Source organism: Phoca vitulina, unplaced genomic scaffold, assembly GCF_004348235.1.
Source record: "Phoca vitulina isolate PV1807 unplaced genomic scaffold, GSC_HSeal_1.0 scaffold9, whole genome shotgun sequence".
Lineage (NCBI taxonomy): Eukaryota > Metazoa > Chordata > Mammalia > Carnivora > Phocidae > Phoca > Phoca vitulina.
The window spans coordinates 43,341,937-43,362,124 of record NW_022589712.1 but is presented as its reverse complement, the minus strand read 5'-3'; the positions used below and the strand labels follow the sequence as shown (position 1 = coordinate 43,362,124).

The window sequence follows — 20,188 nt, the reverse complement described above, 5'->3', positions numbered from 1 at the left end:
AACTTCACAAGGCCAAAACAGAACTCAATTCTACTTGCCTTCCTCACTCTTCCCTGCCTCAGGAAATGGTACTACCATAGACTATAATTACTGAAGCCAAAACTAAGACATCATCTTTGATTCCTCTTTCCCTCCTTTTCCATCTCCAAAGCATCAGTAAATCCTGTCAGGTTTCTCAAGTATATTCCAAACCCATTCTCTTCTCTCCAAATCTGATCTCACCACTATGATCAAAGCCATCATCTGTCACCTAATTACTACAGTAACCTATTAACTGGCTTCCCTACTGATCTTCTTTCCCACACCCCTCCAAAATTTCTTCTGCCCACAAAACAGCCAGGAGTGATCTGTAAACACCAAAGATAGAGAATGTCTACTTTGTTTCCCCAATACATAGAACAGTGTCAGCCTCATAGTAGACACTTGGTGAATGAATGACCAGTCACCTCTCCTCCCCTTTCATAGCTAACTTCCCCCCATATAGAATAGAATCCAAACTTCTTACAATGCCTTATATTATCAGGCCTCCTTCGCATCCTCACATCCCTGCTCTCTATGCTCCAAATTCACTGGCTCTTGATATTCCTCAAACTCCTCATTTTACCGTAGAGCTGTTTCTGTACCCTCCACCTGAACACTCCTCCCTCATGCCTGGTTCCTTCTCATCATTCTGGCCTCAGCTCAGTATTACCTCCTCAGAAAGGCCTTCCTGACCAGCCTATCCAAAGTAGCTCTACCCATCTTCGGTCACCTCACCCAGTTCCCTTTTTTTCATAGTACTTACCAGGTGAATTCTCTTGTTGTTAGTTTACTTACAGACAGCTTCCTCCTCACTAGAATGTAAGCTCCCTTACAGCTGGGACCTTATCTTTCTTGTTCAGTGATGTATCCCTAGAGACTAGTACAATGCTTACTACATAATATTTATTGAAAGAATGACTCACAAACATTTACCAAGTACTTATTATGTGCCAACTGCTATGCTAGGTAATAACAATGGATTTTTTTTAATTAAACAAAAATAAAAAGTGGAAGTAAAATATTAGTATGAGGAGCAACTTGATGTTCATTTTATGTTGACCATTCCCACACTTGAAATGAAAGATCTTATATGATAAATTCTACTTTTCAAAATATTACTTTGATGGTGTAAAATATGAATACCCTTAAAGTAGTAATAATAATTAGTATCTCATTGCAGCTTTGGAAGTTATCTAGATGATGACATTGTTCATTTTTTAATGCGCATTTTATACATTAGTTCCCACTAATTAAGCCATCACTCAGTAAAATACTATCTAGGACTCTACATATCTTCAGAATACCCATACAAACATTTCATCCAATCAGAAAAAAATCATGACTCTGTAAAATCTTTCTGTTCTCAACATACAGAAATATTTACAACATGACAATAGTGGTTGTCAACTTACCATTTATTGCCTGGCCTCAGATTAATTAACCAGCTTCATTCAAATTCCAATTACTAATCAACTTCATTTCACAAAAGTCATCACTAAAGTTGAGATCCACCCCTCAACTTCCAATGCCAATTATAATAGAACATGTCCAACCGAGTTTAGGTGAAAGAGTTATGTTTCATTGTTACCACAGTACTTTTAGATCCATCTAATTCAGAACCACAGCAGAAAACCTTAGTATCTGATGTAATCATACCAGTTACTACCACTATCATTATGACATCACTAATCACCTATGGCAAACCATCAACTAGAAAGAGGTAGATTTCAAGCTCAGGGCATTAAACAAATGACATTTCTTCCAGATCTTATGTTTTCTATAACATCATGTTTTAGCACACTTTAAAACTATCATATCCTACCCCAAAATGTTGTAAGGGTTGAATATATTAATGTTTTTATTTTATTTATTTATTTATTTTAAAGATTTTATTTATTTATCAGAGAGCGAGAGAGAGAGAGCACAAGCGGGGGAACAGCAAGCAGAGGGAGAGGGAGAAGCGGGCTCTCTGCTGAGCAGGGAGCCCGATGCGGGACTCGATCCCAGGACCCTGGGATCATGACCTGAGCTGAAGGCAGCCGCTTAACCGACTGAGCCACCCAGGCACCCCGAATATATTAATGTTTTTAAAATATGATTTATAAAATGAATCAAGTTCAGTATAACTAGATATACATACTCAAAATATTACTGTATCATACTAGATTTTTAAAACCTAAGGGAAATTGAGGCACCTGGGTGGCCCAGTTGGTTAAACATCCCAACTCTTGATTTCAGCTCAGGTCATGATCTCAGGGATGTGAGATCAAGCCACAATGTCAGGCTCTGCACTGGGCGTGAAGCCTACTTAAGATTCCCTCTCTTCTCCCTCTCTAAAAAACAAAACAAACAAACAAAAAGAACCTAAGGGAAATATACCCATCCTTCAACCAATTTTGAAATTATTATACATTTTGAATAGTAAGGTATTCTCAAATGCACTCAACCAAAAAAACATAAAAGACATACAACTCGTTCTATTTAAAATTAGCTTTCTAACCATACTTGCCAATAGAGAAAGAGGAGGGGCGGGGGGGGGGCTTTTGTTTTTTCTTTGTATGGAAATATAAGAACATATTCATCTTATTTACATTTATAAACAGTTACTCTATAAAGCTGAAAAACTATAGGTACCAAAACAAAATTAAATCTTAAAGCAAAGGTCAAAAGTTCAGGATTTTCCAACTCACACTTGTTACTACTATGTTTTTACTGTCATTATTTAAAAAATAAAAAAGTTCCCTTCAGTATTTTCAGCTGATTCTATATTACCTTTCATTTTCTCTTTAGTCTAGTTGCATATTTGTATAAACAAATCAGTTTTAGGATACCTAGAATTAACCCACATATTGAAATAAACTCATTTCAATACCAGAAACTATCTACTTATCCCTGGTCTTACCATTGGCCCACAGGACCAAAATGATTGCTGACAAATTCAATCAGAAGACAGCCCCTTGTTTTCAGAAAAGCTCTAAAATTATTCAAGTTAGTCAAAAGATACACTGGACATCATTTCAAAAATATAAATTCTCTTCAAATTCTCAGAAAGGAAAAGAAATTCCTGCATAAATCAACTCAGAGGTCGTTAACTTGACCTTCACCATCTGCTCATTTGTAGAAGAAACTACACTTAATTTTTTCATCTATGGTATAACTTTATAAAACTAACTAAAAAATAATTTAAAATACTTATTTGCTCATGGGGCGCCTGGGTGGCTCAGCTGGTTAAGCGTCTGCCTTAGGCTCAGATTATGGTCCCAGGGTCCTGGGATCGGGCCGCACTGGGCTCCCTGCTCAGTGGAGATCCCGCTTTTCCATCTCCTCCCCGCTCGTGCTCTCTCCTGCTATCGCTGTCTCTCGCTCTCAAATAAATAAAATCTTTAAAAAAAAAAAAAAAAACTTATTTGCTCAAGAAAATAAAGAAGCATAACAAAAACCACATCATTATTACTGTAAAAGTAATCTACTCTCAGCATATAGCCGAAAAAAAAAATTTATTGGAAAGTCATGTCCTGACTTACCAATGGTTTATCACTGTCAAAAAAGCTGAGATAAAATATATGCTTTGTAAAGATATCCTGTCCAAATTCCTTCAACTTGGGTACTGTTTATAAAGTATCTCCTTCCACTATGTTCTTTGCCACAGCTAAGGTCTAGAGGCTGCAATACAACCTCAAAGTCCTTCCTTCAGTTACTTAACTTCTAAGCACTATGATGTTTTCTTCCTCATGGAAGAAAAATGGATACAACGCTTGGGTGATATTATACCTCCAAACATATTATTACAAATCTATTTGAAGAGGTTAGGTTAGAAAGATATTACAGATGGCTTCTGACATGTACAGATAAATTGAAACCACTCCATCCAACCCCTAGGGATAATGAAGTGTCTTCTCACTTACTGAAGTTACTTTGATTGCAGGATTTCCAAATACTCAGTAAGCATCAGAAACCTCTTAACTGCGGTCTCCCCTTCTTAGGACAAGTAGTATACATCTTAGAGAAAATAATTCCTACTCACATTTTTACTAACTTCATGCCTACATTAAATTCCATTATTTCTAAAAGTGTTGCAGGACCAAATTTAAGAGAATGATTTTAAATTTAACTCTGGATTTTAAAATTTATATATGTCTCCATCTAAAAGTACAGTATGATGACTACAGTTAACAATACTGTATGACTGAAATTTGCTAAGAGAGTAGATCTTAAGTGTTCTTACCACTCACAAAAATATTGTAACTCTATGAGGTGATGGATATATTAACTAGCTTGATTGTGGAGATCATTTCATGATGCATATATACATCAAAATATCAAGTTGTACACCTTAAATATACATACAATTTCTACTTGTCAATTACATCCCCAATAACTGGTAAAATTATGTCTTAAAAAAACACATCACAAATTTCTAGACTATCACAAAATTGCATTATTTGAAATTTTAATAGCAACTGTGCCTGATATATTTCAAACAGCAGAAAATACTATCAGAAAAAAAATTCACATTTCCAAATACTGCTTCTACTTTTTTCGTTTTGCAAATAGCTTTGAATGTACAGGAAGATGTCAGTTACAAGTGGAACTCAAACATTTTGTGGAACAAGGTTACTTAGGAGTTCTAGAAACACCTAAAATTGTAGGAAAAATTTTGCGTCTGTCTTTAGGGCAATTTTTTCTGGATAAAAGGCCTATATAACTTCCCAGCTTCTCAAAAGGGTTCAAGATCCAATTAAAGTGACTGGAGGAACCGTCAGTGTCAAATAACTTGTCACAGGCAACCCAAGCCTTATTTTTTTTTATCCCGACTTGGGGGTGTGGGGGGGGTTATCCTAATTTCGTGGCTCCTACACAACTTCTAAGCAGATGCAGGCATGAAATGGCTGTCCGTCCGATACAAACCGCTCCCTTCACACACTGAACGCGGCAATCTCCAAATTTTCCTTGAAGGGGCCAGGGAGAAGCAAACGCATTAACACCCCCACTGCTCAAAGATCGATTGGCTCATGCAGGACGTGTCCTCCCCTTACGCCAGAGAGGGCTGCGGGGAGGTGACCAGGTTTCACTGAGGGGCTGAAGTCCCCTCCGGGATCACTTACGGAGGAGACCGCATCACCAGCAACCTCCTCCCGCCCCAAAACGCCCCAAGCAGCAGCTGCGGGCGTGGGCGCAGCGGACCCCGGCCCTCCCAGGCACGCCACGAGCCGCCGCCGCAGCACGGTCGCAGCGACCTTCTCGCTCACGTCCCCCGTGAGCCCCGTTATCCACGTTGGCCACACACCCCACGAGGGAAAGGGAGGAGGTCGGACAACAAAGCGCAACAGCAGGAGGCCCAGGCGAGCTTTAAGTTGGGGCGCGGAGGCTGCAGCCCGAGGAGGAGCTGGCTGGACGCCGAGCCGCGCGATGCGGGGCGGACGGGGCCGGGGACGCGGCCCGCCAGATGTCAGCCCGCGGGGCCGGGAGGAAACAGGGCGGGCGTGCGCGCGGCGGCGTCGGGGAGGCGGCCCGGGGGAAGCCAGGCCTGAGAAGGGAGAGGAGCGGCGCCGGGGTCCCGAGGCGCCTTGGTCGGCCGCGATCCCCACGCCAGCCGGAGGACTGTCCCGTTACTTACCCGTCGGGAGACTGCGGGCTCCGCCGGGGCTGTCTCGGCCGCCGGCCTCCGGGGCCAGGAAGCGCCCCCACATAGCGGGCGGGAGGGCCGGGGGCGCACGACTCCCCTCGTCTGTCCTCCCCCGCCTTCGCCTCCTGCTTCTTCGGCGGCGGAAACTTGTGTGGAGCCTGGGGCCGCGGCGGCAAGAGCTGGAGGGCGAGCAGGCGGTCTGGTTAACGGCTGCTCAGCGACGGGCGGGGAGCGCAGGGGCCAGATTCGACGCGGCGCCGCCGGCGGCGGCTGCCATGGCCCAACCCGCTGGGCTGAGGCCCGGGCCGGGGAAGCAGCGGCTCCGCGGTGACGGCGGCTGGGTCCCCGGCTGAGCCCAGGCTGGGCTCAGAGCCTCCAGGCGAAGTTGCAGCTGCGGCTTCTCTCCGCCCCCTCCTCCGGCAGAGCCGGAGCCCGAGTCGGGGCCGGGTGGGGGCGGGACCTGACGGGGGCGTGGCCTCGGGCGCTTACATAATGCGTGCGCGGCGCGGGGCGGGAACTGCGGACCGGTCCCGCAGGGTACCCTTACGCTGCTTTCCTCAGCCAGCGACTGATGGGTCGCCTCAATGCACCATTTGCATCCCTCCCTCCGCATCCTTGTGCGCAGTCGGATGAGAAGAGGGGACGATGAAAAGAACTTGGCCCCGGGGCTGTATCTTTCGGTACCGCCCTCCCTAGGGTAATCCCTCAGGCCCTCCGGGGCACCTCTCTGAAAGAGACGTGGAAGACCGGTGCCCGCAGCATGACTGCTTGAGATAAAAGGCTAGCCCGGGAGGGATTGAGGGACTCCCAGTCTTCTTTGGGATTGGGATTAAAGTCATCTTGCATTCCAGAAACGTTGATAGATCACTTTGGGGGACAGAAAAGAAGTCGTGTTCCTGAATTCTCAAATTCATTGGCGCGGGAGCGGGTAGCAAAATAGCTACTATACAAGAATGCGCACAGGAAAAAGCAGAAAAGAAAAAGACCAGAGGGTTCAGGGAGGGGCCGTAAATTTTAATCTAGTAGCCCAGTGATTCAGATAAGCAACCAGAGAGGAAGGATTTAAAATGGCACCAAAGTGTGTAATGGGAGTACCTCCTTACACCCTGCACCTTCACGTTTCTCCTGCATTTGGTCAGTTCCCACTCTTCACCTGAACCCAGAGTACAAGAGTAAGTATCCTGAGGAAGGACAAAAGGGAGCAGCATCGTCTCCTTAAATCTTACTTTTCACTGGAAATATTAGGATCCTTCCAACATTTAGATTTCTAGAAAAGAGTTCATTTAATAAGTATTGGTGGAGCACTGTAGAAGGAGGGTTCTACACCTGACACATGAATCAGAGATAAACTAAAAAGCAAGTCCCTACCCTCAACAAGACTTCTGAGTCCAGTGATACTTTTTCCTGTTTTAGAAGTTTGCTAACAAAAGCCTTGTATTTCTATTTAAACACTTTAGAGATGGGAAATACTGCTTAAAGCTTTTAGAGGTTAAATTACATTTAGTTGTGTAGTCTATTACTTACCACATCTGTGTTGTAATTTATCTGATTGCAGTTTTACATTTAGTCTCCCACCCATAGAGTTCCATTTATCTCTCCAAATCATGAGCAGAGTTGGCCCAAGGGTCAGCTTTTTCTGAGGATAGAAAGTGACAGAAACATGAAAGAATGTGATTGGTTCCTTTTCCTGATTTAAATGTGCATTAGCTCATTTGAATAGTTTAGGTATTCAAGTTTAGGAAACTTGAACAGTTGAGGTTCAGAAAGAAACCTAAAAAATAATAATAATAAATTCCAGAAAGAATTATCAGAAGCTATACAGCTGTATCAAAGTATCCTTGTTTTCATGATTTATAGTTACCATAGTCTCATATTAGGTACAGTATTTATTATAAACACCAAACTTTTTTGTATACAGTTCTAAGAAATGTATGAATTATTACAGATATATCTTGGTCCTTTGTGAGTTTATATTTATTTGTTATTCCAAAACTCTGCCAACTTCCACTCAATTCTAAGCAGTGTTGTTTTTTTTTAATCATTTGCTCAGATTTTCTACATGTTTTTTACCAATGTGAAGGGCATGATACTACACACACTCAAAAGAACATGTGAAGCTGAGACTATGTAAAATATTTCAATACCTATTACAGGGTAAAAGGAAATATTAAAAACATGTTTCTATTTTGGCAGCTGGCAGTTGGCACCAAAGAAAAAAATTGTTGTGTTACTACTAATTAAACTTGAAAGGATACAGATCTAATGCAATTAAGATAACATAAATACTAAGTGAGAGTACTATATATATGAAGTAAACTGTAACCATTTTTTTATTCATATAGATTCTGAATATATACTGAACTCAGATTCCCCCCACACCCAGTATCCATAGTTCTCAGAATGATTAAAATTTATCATAGCAAAGGCTTAAGAACCTAAGAACTACCTAACCATGACCAAGCTTGATGTTGTAAATTGGCATATTTTTGTTTTGTTATGATAGTATAAAAAAACCATGAGAGGAATCTTACAAGCAAAGACATTTATTACTGAACTTAAGTATTTCGGTAATTGTTCTTCTAAGCAGAGATAACAAAAGTAAGTAATGAAAATAGTGATTGTGTATGTTTCTCTGTGTGTGTATGTGTGTATGTGTTTTAATACAGTTGCTTAGGTGAAATTTACATAATGTTTTGGGACAGGACTCTTTAAAAGTATAAACTAGATCATAAAAGAGTAAAATAGTACCAAAAACACCACATTTAATATCAAACCATATTAAACTCTTCATTTGAAATATTGCATTCCAAAAAAAAACAATTAAAAATGAAAAATAAATGTTGCATTTATAAATCTTAAATTCTTTGGATACGAATCTCTGATTAAGTTAAATTATCTACATGTATTTTTCTTACATAAATTTATCATATTGGGCAAACAACAACCAGAGAATTGAAGAGTGATATAACAAAGGATAAAAGTGATATTTTAAAATTAGAAGAAAATATCTTGTGCATAATATAAGGAAACCTCAAGAGAGGTTAATGTTTACAAAAATATAAAATATCAAAACCAATGAAAAGTAGAAAAATTAAACCATCCAGTAACAATTGAAATAGCTCCCAAAGAACAATTGCCACTTGAGAGGGACAGATTTGTGGATGAAGTCTAAAAAATTCCAAGGAACAGATAATTTTGGTGTATCAAGGTTGTTACAAGGGACGTGATATATAACCTCTCCCAGATCATAAAAATGATAACTTACTGAATTTATTGTGGGTTGTTGTAATTCCAAATAATCATTTATAACAATGAAAAAGGAAACTAAGAAACTCTTGACAATGGATTTGAAAAATCTTAATTGGATTCCTAGCAGATACATTCACTACACAAAGGTGAATAGAAGATGTAGAGTTTATTCAACCTGTCTGTGCCTCAATTTCCTCATCTGTGGTGCAACCAGGCCAACAGGGTGAGGATATCTCATCTCAAGTCCATGATTCCTGAGAGATACAGAAAATTAATCCCATCTGTACCTTTGGCTCCAAAGTCGGGTTGCAACGCCAATGAGAATATAGGTAAGACATGAACCACTAAATCATGGAGCAGTCCTTTGAGTAGGAGGCAAGGCTGGGAGGGATGGAATTTAAATGAAAGACAAAGTTAAGTCTTCAGAGGTACCATCAGTGTTTACTGGAACTGCTTAGGATTGACATATTTGTGAATGGAACTTATTGTGGTCACCACCTGGTCATACTGAGCCTGTAGAAAAGATGCAAGGTCATTTACAATGAAGGGGGACAACAACCTTGACAATGTATAAAAAGACAATTTCTCCCCTCCCTGTCTTCTTATTTAGACACCAGAAGGATAAGCATATAGAGAGAAGGGTGGAGTTCAAGAAAGCAGCTCATACCTTCCCTACACACACACACACACACACCCACACACACACAAACACACACACACACAGCCTCCTACCTAACCTGCACTAGTGGAGAAGAGGACTATTTTAATAACTTAAAATGGCCAAAATGTTACAGAACTGGATTGAGATGAACTCAGTGGAAAGGCAGGTTTTCAATAAAGTACAGTGGATAGCAGGAGTGGGACTTTAGAATATATATTTTAAGTGAATTGAGACTTCTCACTAAACCAATTAAATATTTTATGTAATCCTCAAAACAATATGTCATCAAAACAAAAATAAAAAATAAAAATAGTTTTTTAAAAAAATGAACAAAGAAGAAAAAAGACAAAAAATAGACACTTAACCTTAGAGAACAAACTGGTGGTTACAGGGGGGATGGGTGAACTAGATGGAGGGGATTAAGAGTACACTTACTATGATGAGCACTGAGTAATGCATAGAATTGCTGAATCACTATACTGTACACCTGAAACTAATATAACACTGTATGTTAATTATACTGGAATTAAAATGAAAAAATAAATAAAACAATCTGTCATCAACAGTCAATTTAGCTCCATTTTAAAGATTGGGAGAAAAAGACCCAGAGAAGTAAGGTCATACAGGCAGTAAAGAGCTAGCATCCAAACCTAATCCATATGATCCCAAAGCGTGTGCTTTCCCCATCATGCTCTTTAATACGTTGCAAAACAAATTATAAGATTTTTCTTCAGATGGCGTGTGAGAAGGAAGTACCTAATTATAGGATTTCTGTATAATGTTTAGGGTTCAGCTAAATTGGAAACCATGTGACATTAATCTGTGGTGTTGTATGATTTTCTTTAGCTGCAGCCAGCAGTTTGAGTATAGGAATAAAGAAGGCAGATAAAATAAGAGGATTTTGTGGTGTGGGCACTTAGGGAAAGGGGGCAAAGAATTTAAGGATATTGGCTGGAGAATGGGTGAAGTGATGGGAATCTGGGTCTGGCCTATCTGGAGAGAACAGTGAAATCGAGAGAGGGCTGAAATGTTGACAGAAGGGCGAGGGAATAAGGGAGTGGAAGTTTCTCGTGAAATCAAAGAGCAGATATAATGACAATAGGGGGGTGAATGCTGGAAAGACGGGGCATTAGGGTGAGTGGGGAGAATGTTGGAGTTCAAGATTGCAGAGGTGGAGCAGGGGAGGAAGTAATCCATGAGGCTGCCCTAGAGTTGCAGGTCTCTGATCTCCCCTCCAGAGAAACGTTGATGTTCAGCCACAAGGAATGCAGTTGACTGACGGCCCCCAGCTGTTAGCACCTGAAGGATCTGCCTCAGCTTTTGAGGGTAGGCCATTTTTCCTGGATAGCTCCAGCCAGTGACAGCATGGCAGAGACATTGGGGCCTGCCATTCTTTCCCATGCAGAACCCTGTAATCATCAGCCTTTGTCTTTTAGCTCTCTGTTGGGTTGACTGAGACTTGGTCAGATCTGCACTGGGTTCTGAGTCTTCCCTTTCCAATCCTATTTCCCACCCCTTTCATTTTTTATAGGTGCTACGCTCCAATAAACCTCTCCATTTTAGCGTCTGTTTCCCAGAGAACCCAAATGAAACAACCTGTAAGGATAAAGATATAAAGGAGTTGGGTTTGTTTTATTTATTTATTTTTAAATATTTTAAATATTTTATTTATTTATTTGACAGAGAGAGACAGAGGGAGAGGGAATACAAGCAGGGGGGAGTGGGAGAGGGAGAAGCAGGCTTCCTGCCGAGCCCGATGCGGGGTCGATCCCAGGACCCCGGGATCATGACCCGAGCTGAAGGCGGACGCTTAACAACTAAACCACCCAGGCATCCCAGGTTTGTTTTAAATAGTAAAGTCGGGGTTCTATAAAGCATGATGAAAATGTTCCTGAGGACAGGAAACCAAGGATGGGTTATCAGGAAGGCAGCACATAGCAACATGGACTGAAACCACACAATAGTGTACATATGGAAGCACCACAGGGTTTAGTGGACTCAGATTACCACTTGGACGCACAAACTTGTGACAGGAAGTTCTGAGTAGTTCTGACTGGGCTGGTCCTGGCAGCTGCTGTTCCAATTAGAAAAATTTGCCATAAAAAAAAAAAATGAAATCCTGCCGTTTGCAACAATGTGGATGGAACTAGAGGGTATTATGCTGAGTGAAATAAGTCAGAGAAAGACACGTATCATATGATCTCACTGATACGAGGAATTCTTTTGTTTTTTTTAAAGATTTTATTTATTTATTTGACAGAGAGAGACACAGCGAGAGAGGGAACACAAGCAGGGGGAGTGGGAGAGGGGGAAGCAGGCTTCCCGCAGAGCAGGGAGCCCGATGTGGGGCTTGATCCCAGGACCCTGGGATCATGACCTGAGCCAAAGGCAGACGCTTAACGGCTGAGCCACCTAGGCGCCCCAATACGAGGAATTCTTAGTCTCAGGAAACAAACTGAGGGTTGCTGGAGTGGTGGGGGGTGGGAGGGATGGGGTGGCTGGGTGATAGACATTGGGGAGGGTATGTGCTATGGTGAGTGCTGTGAATTGTGTAAGACTGATGAATCACTGACCTGTACCTCTGAAACAAATAATACATTATAAGTTAAAAAAAAAAAAAAAAGAAGATAGTAGGAAGGGAAAAATGAAGGGGGGTGAAATCGGAGGGGGAGATGAACCATGAGAGACTATGAACTCTGAGAAACAAACTGAGGTTCTAGAGGGGAGGGGGTGGGGGGAGTGGTTAGCCCGGTGATGGGTATTAAGGGGGGCACATACTGAATGGAGCACTGGGTGTTACACGCAAACAATGAATCATGGAACACTACATCAAAAACTAATGATGTAATGTATGGTGATTAACATAACATAATAAAACAAAATTAAAAAAAAAAATTTGCCACTATCCAAGGTGCTTCCAGGAGCAAACTACAAATGTGTGAAATTTACTGTGTTCACTTAGATTGGCAGGATTTTAGTTAATAAAGAGTAGTTAATTGGTTACAATTTCTCTACTCAAACAAATAATTTTCAAACGTTAGCATGGTTTTCTTAGTAGCTTTCTTACTTCTGGGTAGTAGAAGAGAATTCAATTTGATAACGGTGTTAACTTTGGTAAGTTTTCATCCAAAGAATTTTCCCCATATTGCTTACACACTGGAAGAAAATAGTGATCTCGGGAACTGTAAATACAGTTAATGGCACTGAAACAATTCCTAGAATGATCTAATGATTTAAGTATTGGGCCTTTTTGCTAAAATTTCAATGGAGGTCTAGAATTTTAACAAGTATTACATTCAGAAAACAAAACACAAGTCTAGCTGCAATTTTCAGGTTTATGGGGAAACTGATTTCTTATATTTTTTCTGATTATAAAAATAATACATATTTTAAAAAACAGAAAGAAGATAGTATAAAAATACTTATTACTTATTCCTTCAGTAAATATTTGTTGAGTACCTAAGTAGGGCAGGAAAACTAGGGACAGGTGTGAAAGATTGCCTTACGTCACTATAGCTTTTAAATTTTCTATTGTGAATACATATATACATATAATAAGGCAAGAGTTGTTTGGGGTTTTTCTACCCAAATTATCTCTAAGGAAAGGTGGAGTCACTCTGTACTCCAGTGCTTACAGCCTTTCATATTACGTGTTACTCTCTTAATTATTTTGATCAACAACATACTGATTGAAGAAGTCACTTAGCCTGACTGAAATTCAATCTGCAAAATTTGGAATCTGTATTTTTAAAAAAAGATAAATTAACTTTTAAAAGATCACTTTTCGGACCCTGGGTGGCTCAGTCAGGTAAGGGTCTGCCTTCGGCTCAGGTCATGATCCCAGGGTCCTGGGATCGAGTTCCGCATCTGGCTCCTTGCTCGGCAGGGAGCTTGCTTCTCCCTCTGCTTCTGCCTGCCGCTCCCCCTGCTCGTGCTCTCTCTCTCTGACAAATAAATAAATAAAATCTTTAAAAAAAATTAAAAATCACTATTTTTTTTTTTTTTTTTTTTTTTTAGGGGAGGAGAGTGGCAGAGGGTGAGGGAGTGAGAGAATCCTAAACAGGCTCCAAACCCAGTGCAGAGCCTGACCTGGGCTCAAGCTCACTCCCCTGAGATCATGACCTGAGCTGAAGTCAAGATCCAACACAACCAACTGAGCCACCCAGGGGCCTCAAAAGATCACTTTAAAATGTAGTGAAATAATTATTACATTGTAGTGGTTGTAAATATATGTTAAATATGGCAGTGGAAAAAAGCAACATATCTAAATTAGTATATTTAATAGATATAAGTAAACTAATATTGTGTGGACTTAACTGTTTCACTTATATCTCAAAATTTTAACAGATCAAGTTGTCCCATTTTCAACACATTTTTGAAAATGCATCTGAAATGCATCTCCATTTTTGAAAATGGAGATCACCTTACATTTGAACACATCACATCTGGACTAAATTAAAATTGATTAATTAAAATTGGTCCTTTTTTTCTCTACTTTGAGCCACAAGGTATTTCTTAAAGATCTCTAGTATTTTGCAATGATATATTCAGGGAATCCATATTTAACATTTTTAACTACCTAAAACCGAATTTAGAAAGAATAACATCTTACAGACTTTTTTTACAACCCAATAAGACTTAAAAGTTTTTTAAAACCTAGTAGAATAACTAATTTACACTTTCATTATTGTAATTGAGACTTCTGTTTTCTAATGAACCTTGAATCACCAATTACTGAACTGCAACATGAAAGCACAGAAAAGCCACCTGAATATCAAATACATTCATTATCATAAGTGTTCACAGAGAATATGAGATGAATTAACAATGAACAAAGCATCTACACTTAAATTCACACTCTTCAACATGTACGATGAATGATGGCAAAATAAATTACAAATATACATGTATGTATATAAGGTATACATGAAATTATGATATTTTCCTAACTGGATTATTACACAAATTTTTACATTACTTACTAGGTTCTTTTTTTATTATTATTACTACAGATAATTTCCTAATGAAGTTCTGGAGCAAACTTAGCCTTAGAAAAGTTAGAAGTTATTTATACCAGAAAAATCACTGAAGGATGTGTCTTCAGCTGAGGCCAAAAGATAGAGTGGTTAGCATTTATGTTCATAATCTTAAAAAAATATATGATCCCAGTAGGAGGGACCTATAGGGACACTAAGGAGGTGGTGAGTTGGGGGCATTTGATCAGCATTGGGGGAGAGTAGAGTGAAAGCCAGAGAGTTCTGCACAGCACTGCCTGAACGCTGCTCAATTCTTTGCTCACCCTTGTACGTCAGTCTGGTTCTGGCCCAGGCCCAAGAGCTAAGTTTCAGATCATGGCAGGCTTAGGAGAACAGCGCAGACTGGAACATATAATCCCACCCTGGCTTGCCCTAAAATGGCCCCTGAATTCATCCTTATTCTGCTGCCTCAAGCTGTTTCTAGAAACTCAAAGCACAGAAGAGCAATGCCACTTTTGCTCCCGTTTTGAGTTTAGGTTTTACCACATGATTTTTTTTAAGGAATTTTCATCTTCCCACATACCATCTTTTAGAACAGATGGCTTAAAATTTCTTAGAGGAAATGAGTCATAGTTAGCCAATGAGAGTGTATGTCTCCGTGTTTCCAGGGCCGAGATAGTCATCACCCTTCAGGTACCTACCTGCCACGCGAGAAGCCGCTACCAGGCACTGGAGTTTTCCTGTTGCCTTTTCCTCCAGGGGCTTATGATGAATTTCCTTAAAATGCTTTGCTATGTGTGGGCTTTCTCCTGTTAAGATAGCCTCTGCTGGAAGGTAAAGTTTGTAGGCTGCGAAGTGGCTTTCTGCTGAGGTGACCGCCTGCCTCCCAGAGAAGGTGCCAGAAGAAGGAGACGTCGAGAGCCACTGTGAAGCTCATATGCCCTGATCCCTTTTCAGATACTGGCAAAGGGCCAGAGCCAGAGTATTGCTACAGTGAGTAGCTGTTGATGTGGCAGATTGCCAGGTGACAGCCAGACTGTCAGTTATAAAGAGATGGTTTTTATAGACTCCCAGTAACCCATACTGAACCCTGTGGTTTCTGGGAGAAAAAAGAACCAGATTATTCTCCTATTGGAAACAAACAAACAAAACAAACAAACACTGGATTTAGGTTTGCAGGATCTATATTGGTCTTTTCAAAATACTTCAGTATTTATTTCAGTAAATAGCCTTTGCATGATCGTATGTCTGTTAACTCACACTTTTCCTGAGTCTGGGGATGCTCTCTGCCCCTCCAGTTGCCATTAAGGGTCCCTCGTTCCACCATGCCCAGGGGCTTTGTAATGTCTGTAGCTGCCTCATTAACTCTGCCCCCCTCTTTGGTTCTCTGAATCTGGTTTTTTAAAACTATGATAAGGAGGATGTCATTTAATGTGAGAAGTGTTAGAATATTCAAAGAAAAAAATGAGTATTGATAAAACGATTAACATAAAATGTCATCTTAAAATTTTCTTATAGTTTAAGATTTGTATAAACAAAACTGATATTTATTAATGTGTCCTCTTAATGCATGCAAGAGTAGATGATACTCTATATCCAGAGTACTTTTCTCTTTTGCCTTAAAAAAATAAAATAAAAGATAAGGTTTTATGAAATACCGTTTATAAACACATTTTAATAAGGCTTATTATTCTTTTCTTTTAAAATTAAATTTTTATAAATCCCAAAATTTTAATCCTATCCAGCTAACTATTCATAACTACTCAGGACAATTATGGGGTTATTGTAGGCAAAATGTTTAGTGTTAATGCATTCATGGATAGAAATTCAGATGCAGAAAATGCTTAAGACCTTTACTTTGCCTTATTAAAAATCTCAGAAAACGTGATACCAAGCGTGGAAATCTTAAACCTCTAACAATGTAAATATAATATAATTGGTTGCATTTTTTTGTTGAACTTAAGAGTATATGTAGTTTAATAAAAACTATAAATATTTCATAGAGAATATTCAGAAAAAAAATAGAAAACAATCACAAATGAGAAATTGGGATCTATTTTAACGATCATGAAGAACAATACTAACACTACTTCCTGGGCCAACAATGTTATACGGCGAAACAGCTTGTTAGCTTTCCAAGGTTAAAACAGGGCGAGGAGTAAGTGTGAAATGTGAGGTGCCCGCGCCAGAGAGCCCAGCAGGCCTCATGGACTCAGTTTCCTCATTTGTTAAACGGGATTGTTGCAGTACTCTCCCATAAAGCTGTTGTGATGAGAAAGCATGGTCATATGTGATAAAGTGTTTCACTAATTTTAGATAACCTAATGTTTTTAAGAAACACAAGGGGCAGTTAATTCAAAAGAGAAACTCGGTGATAATGAAAGGTATTGAGTGCTGAGCACTACACCAAGAATTTTACCTCCACTGTTCCATTGAATATTTGCAACAACATGATAAAGAACAGTAGGAATGGGGATGTCTGGGTGGCTCAGTCGGTTAAGCGTCTGCATTCCACTGAGGTCATGATCCCAGGGTCTTGGGATCGAGCCTCGCATCGGGCTCCCTGCTCAGTGGGGAGTCTGCTTCTCTCTCTTCCTCTGCCCCTCTGCTCATGCTGTCTCACTCTTGCTCACTCTCTCAATCTCTCTCTCTCTCAAATAAATAAATCTTAAAAAAAAAGAACAGTAGGAATGATTATTGTCCCCATTTTCAGGATGAGGAAACTGAGGCACAGGGAGGTCCAGGGAGACATGGTTCACAAGTGGCAGAGCAGGAATTCAAAGCCAGTTCTGCCTGACTCTAGAGCTTCAGTACTTTCATGTTCACTATGTTATAGGGAAAAGTTTAACTTCATTAGTAATCAAAGATTTCACAACTGAAAGATATGAAAATGGAAATACAAAGGGATGATAAGCATCAATTCCATTTGTCTCTGTAGAGGGAGGGAAAGAAGGAGGGGAGTAGAATTGGGTAGGGGGTACACAAAGAATTCAGCTATAGATGTAGTATTTTATTTTTTAAAAAACTAGTGAAAATAATGGAAATGTGTTAAGATTTGATAAACCAGGGCCATGCGTTAATATTTTTCTTCATGCATTAAATAATTCATGGTAAAAAATTAAAATAGGGAACTAATATCACCCTATTTTGTTTATATGAAGATGAAATAATTAAGAAAATAATTCTGGTGAAAGTCTGGAGAAACTGATATTCTCATACACTCCTGGTGATATAAATTCAGTCCAACTCTTTGGAAACCAATTTGGCAATATGTTTCTAAAACTATAAAAATAATCACACTCTTTGGTTCAGTAATTTTCCTTTTGGTACATGATTGTGAGAAAAAAGTTATCAAAATATGCATGCACGTACACGTATAAATACACTCACTGGAAAAACTATATGTATAAGGAGGTCAAGTGCAGTATTATTTATAATAGGGGAACATAACAAATGATATAAAATTTTAAAAATAGTTAATATTATGCAGCCTTTAAAGTAATGTTTATGAAGGCTATATAACAATATGCGTAATGGTTGTGATGTAACATTAGTTGAAAAAAGTCAGAATATGAAATCCTATATCCCCTAGAATTAAATCAATGAAAAGATAAGCATAAAGTTTAAGAAGAAACACCCTAAAATTATGAATACAGAACTAGCATTAAGATGGTGAGATCAGGAATATTTTTCTCTCCTCTCTTTCAAATTTTGTATAATGATCTGACATATTGTTTTTGCAATGTGAAATTAGGACGTTGTACCAACCCAGCTTTGGAAATGATGAGAGACGTCTGAAAGTGAACTAGAATTCTAGGGAAAGGATAAGGAGCTCCAAGGAAGACTGTAGGCAATCCAGACTCTTTCGGGAGTTCAGAGGAAGGGAGCTCCATCCTGCTGGGGTCTTTAGGAGAGAGCTTCTGAAAGAGAAGCTCTCAGTGGCTTCAATAATTGGTAGAACTAGGACGAGGGGAGGGCCCCAGGGAAGAGAGCAAGGAAGCCTTTTCAAAGCAGAAAGATGGGAGGCAAGGGCAGGCGACAGCACTCCATGTGGTGGAGTATTTTATTTTCAGTTTGTATCTTCCGATTTTTTTTTTTTTTTTTTCAGAAATTGCGGTGACTTTAAAGTTGTTAGGGTTGAATTAATTCCACAAAACAACTGGTTGTAGAATCATAGCAACATAATTATGAGCTGTGCTTCTGGCTCCAAATCTTTCATCTAAAAATAATCACAATGACCAAGTCTTGGGAAAACAAAGCCGTCACCTATTCTTGGGCTCCGGCTATCTTGGTAGTCACTTACTGGAAAATGGATCGTGGGCATGGTTTTAGAACTCTGCTTGTCCATCTTCCCTTCACTGAGTTGATTAATGAAATAATTTTAAAACTTGCGGTCTACAGGCATTCTCTTTAGCGGGAACGTGGCTTAGGAAAAGTCACACAAGCCTGCCTGTGTTCCCCAAGGAACACGGCCCTGGCACCCCTGAAAGGCGGTGTTGTTCCTTCAGGGAGTGTATTTTCTTGTGCAGAAAGGAGACGGGAGGCCAGGGGTGGAGCTGTGGCGAGTAGGAGCAGGAATGGTAGGGAAGTCTCCCGCACCGGTAGATGAGTGAACCTGTATGCTCCACTGCCCCCCACATATGCCAGCTGCTCCTTGCCCGGCTTCCTTGGGTAGGTAAATACTCACTGAATAATATCACTGAATAATATATGAATCAACAGGATGAATGATGACGGTTATCATTCACAGAAGATTCCTTTGTGCTGGGAGTTTACGTCCATCAACTCAAATTGTCCTAAGAATCCTGCTGAGTATATAGTTCAAATGCCAGGGTTCTTCGGTTCTACTAACTCTAACTTTTTTTTTTCTTTTTATCCTTTTAAAAATAAAAGTGCTCCATTGCCATCTCATACGCTGATGAGAAATCTGCTGCTCCTTCCACCTCTCCAGGTTTCTCTTCCTCACCTCACAGGCCAGATAATCCAACTCTCCTCCACATCTCTCTTGTGTTTGCCTTCCCTTCTGCTGTATTGCCTTATCCAGTATGATAAACACATCACCCCAATTTTGTCACTCCCCGAAGTATCCCCACGTATGACTGCTTGTATAACAAACATCTTTGTATGTTCTGGTAAAAAGATAAGGAATGGTCCACTGTGATGCCAAAGTAATAAATGATTCAGTTTTGGCTATTAAGACTTACTGCGCCAAATAAAGCCCCAGACTAGGCTATTTTGCTGGATTTCTCTCCTTTCTGAGGTTGGTGCTTTCATCTCAACCTCTAGGATACTCAAAATATTTGCTTATCGGGGCACCTAGGTGGCTCAGTTGTTAGGAGTCTGCCTTCGGCTGGGGTCATGATCCCAGAGTCCTGGGATTGAGCCCCGCATCGGGCTCCCTGCTCAGCGGGAAGCCTGCTTCTCCCTCTCCCACTCCCCCTGCTTATGTTCCTTCTCTCGCTGTGTCTCTCCCTGTCAAATAAATAAATAAAATCTTTAAAAGAAAATACTTGCTTATCATGCAAAACAATTTAGTTCTCTGTCTGGGGCATCCTTGCTCATCTCCAAAGCAGACCTATCAGGGTGTTTTGCTACACTTAAGAGTCCTGCGGTTGGCTGTAGTTTTAAATAGCAACCCCCAGTGCTATGTTATTA

At 40.1% G+C, this 20,188-nt stretch overlaps 1 protein-coding gene across 2 annotated transcripts in view; it reads right to left on the bottom strand.

Annotated features, from left to right (window-relative positions):
* The window catches only part of CEP85L (centrosomal protein 85 like), a 177,733-nt gene extending 170,413 nt beyond the window's left edge, over window positions 1-7,320 (bottom strand). Inside the window, exon 1 of one of the 2 annotated variants that reach the window (XM_032407990.1) lies at window positions 7,172-7,320. In XM_032407990.1, coding sequence (XP_032263881.1) covers window positions 7,172-7,253 — 82 coding nt within the window. In that variant the 5' untranslated portion in view covers window positions 7,254-7,320. Of the gene's footprint in view, window positions 1-5,638; window positions 6,077-7,171 lie in introns of those variants that run through there. The other variant, XM_032407992.1, reaches the window with a different exon arrangement.
* Window positions 7,321-20,188: the final 12,868 nt, after the last annotated feature.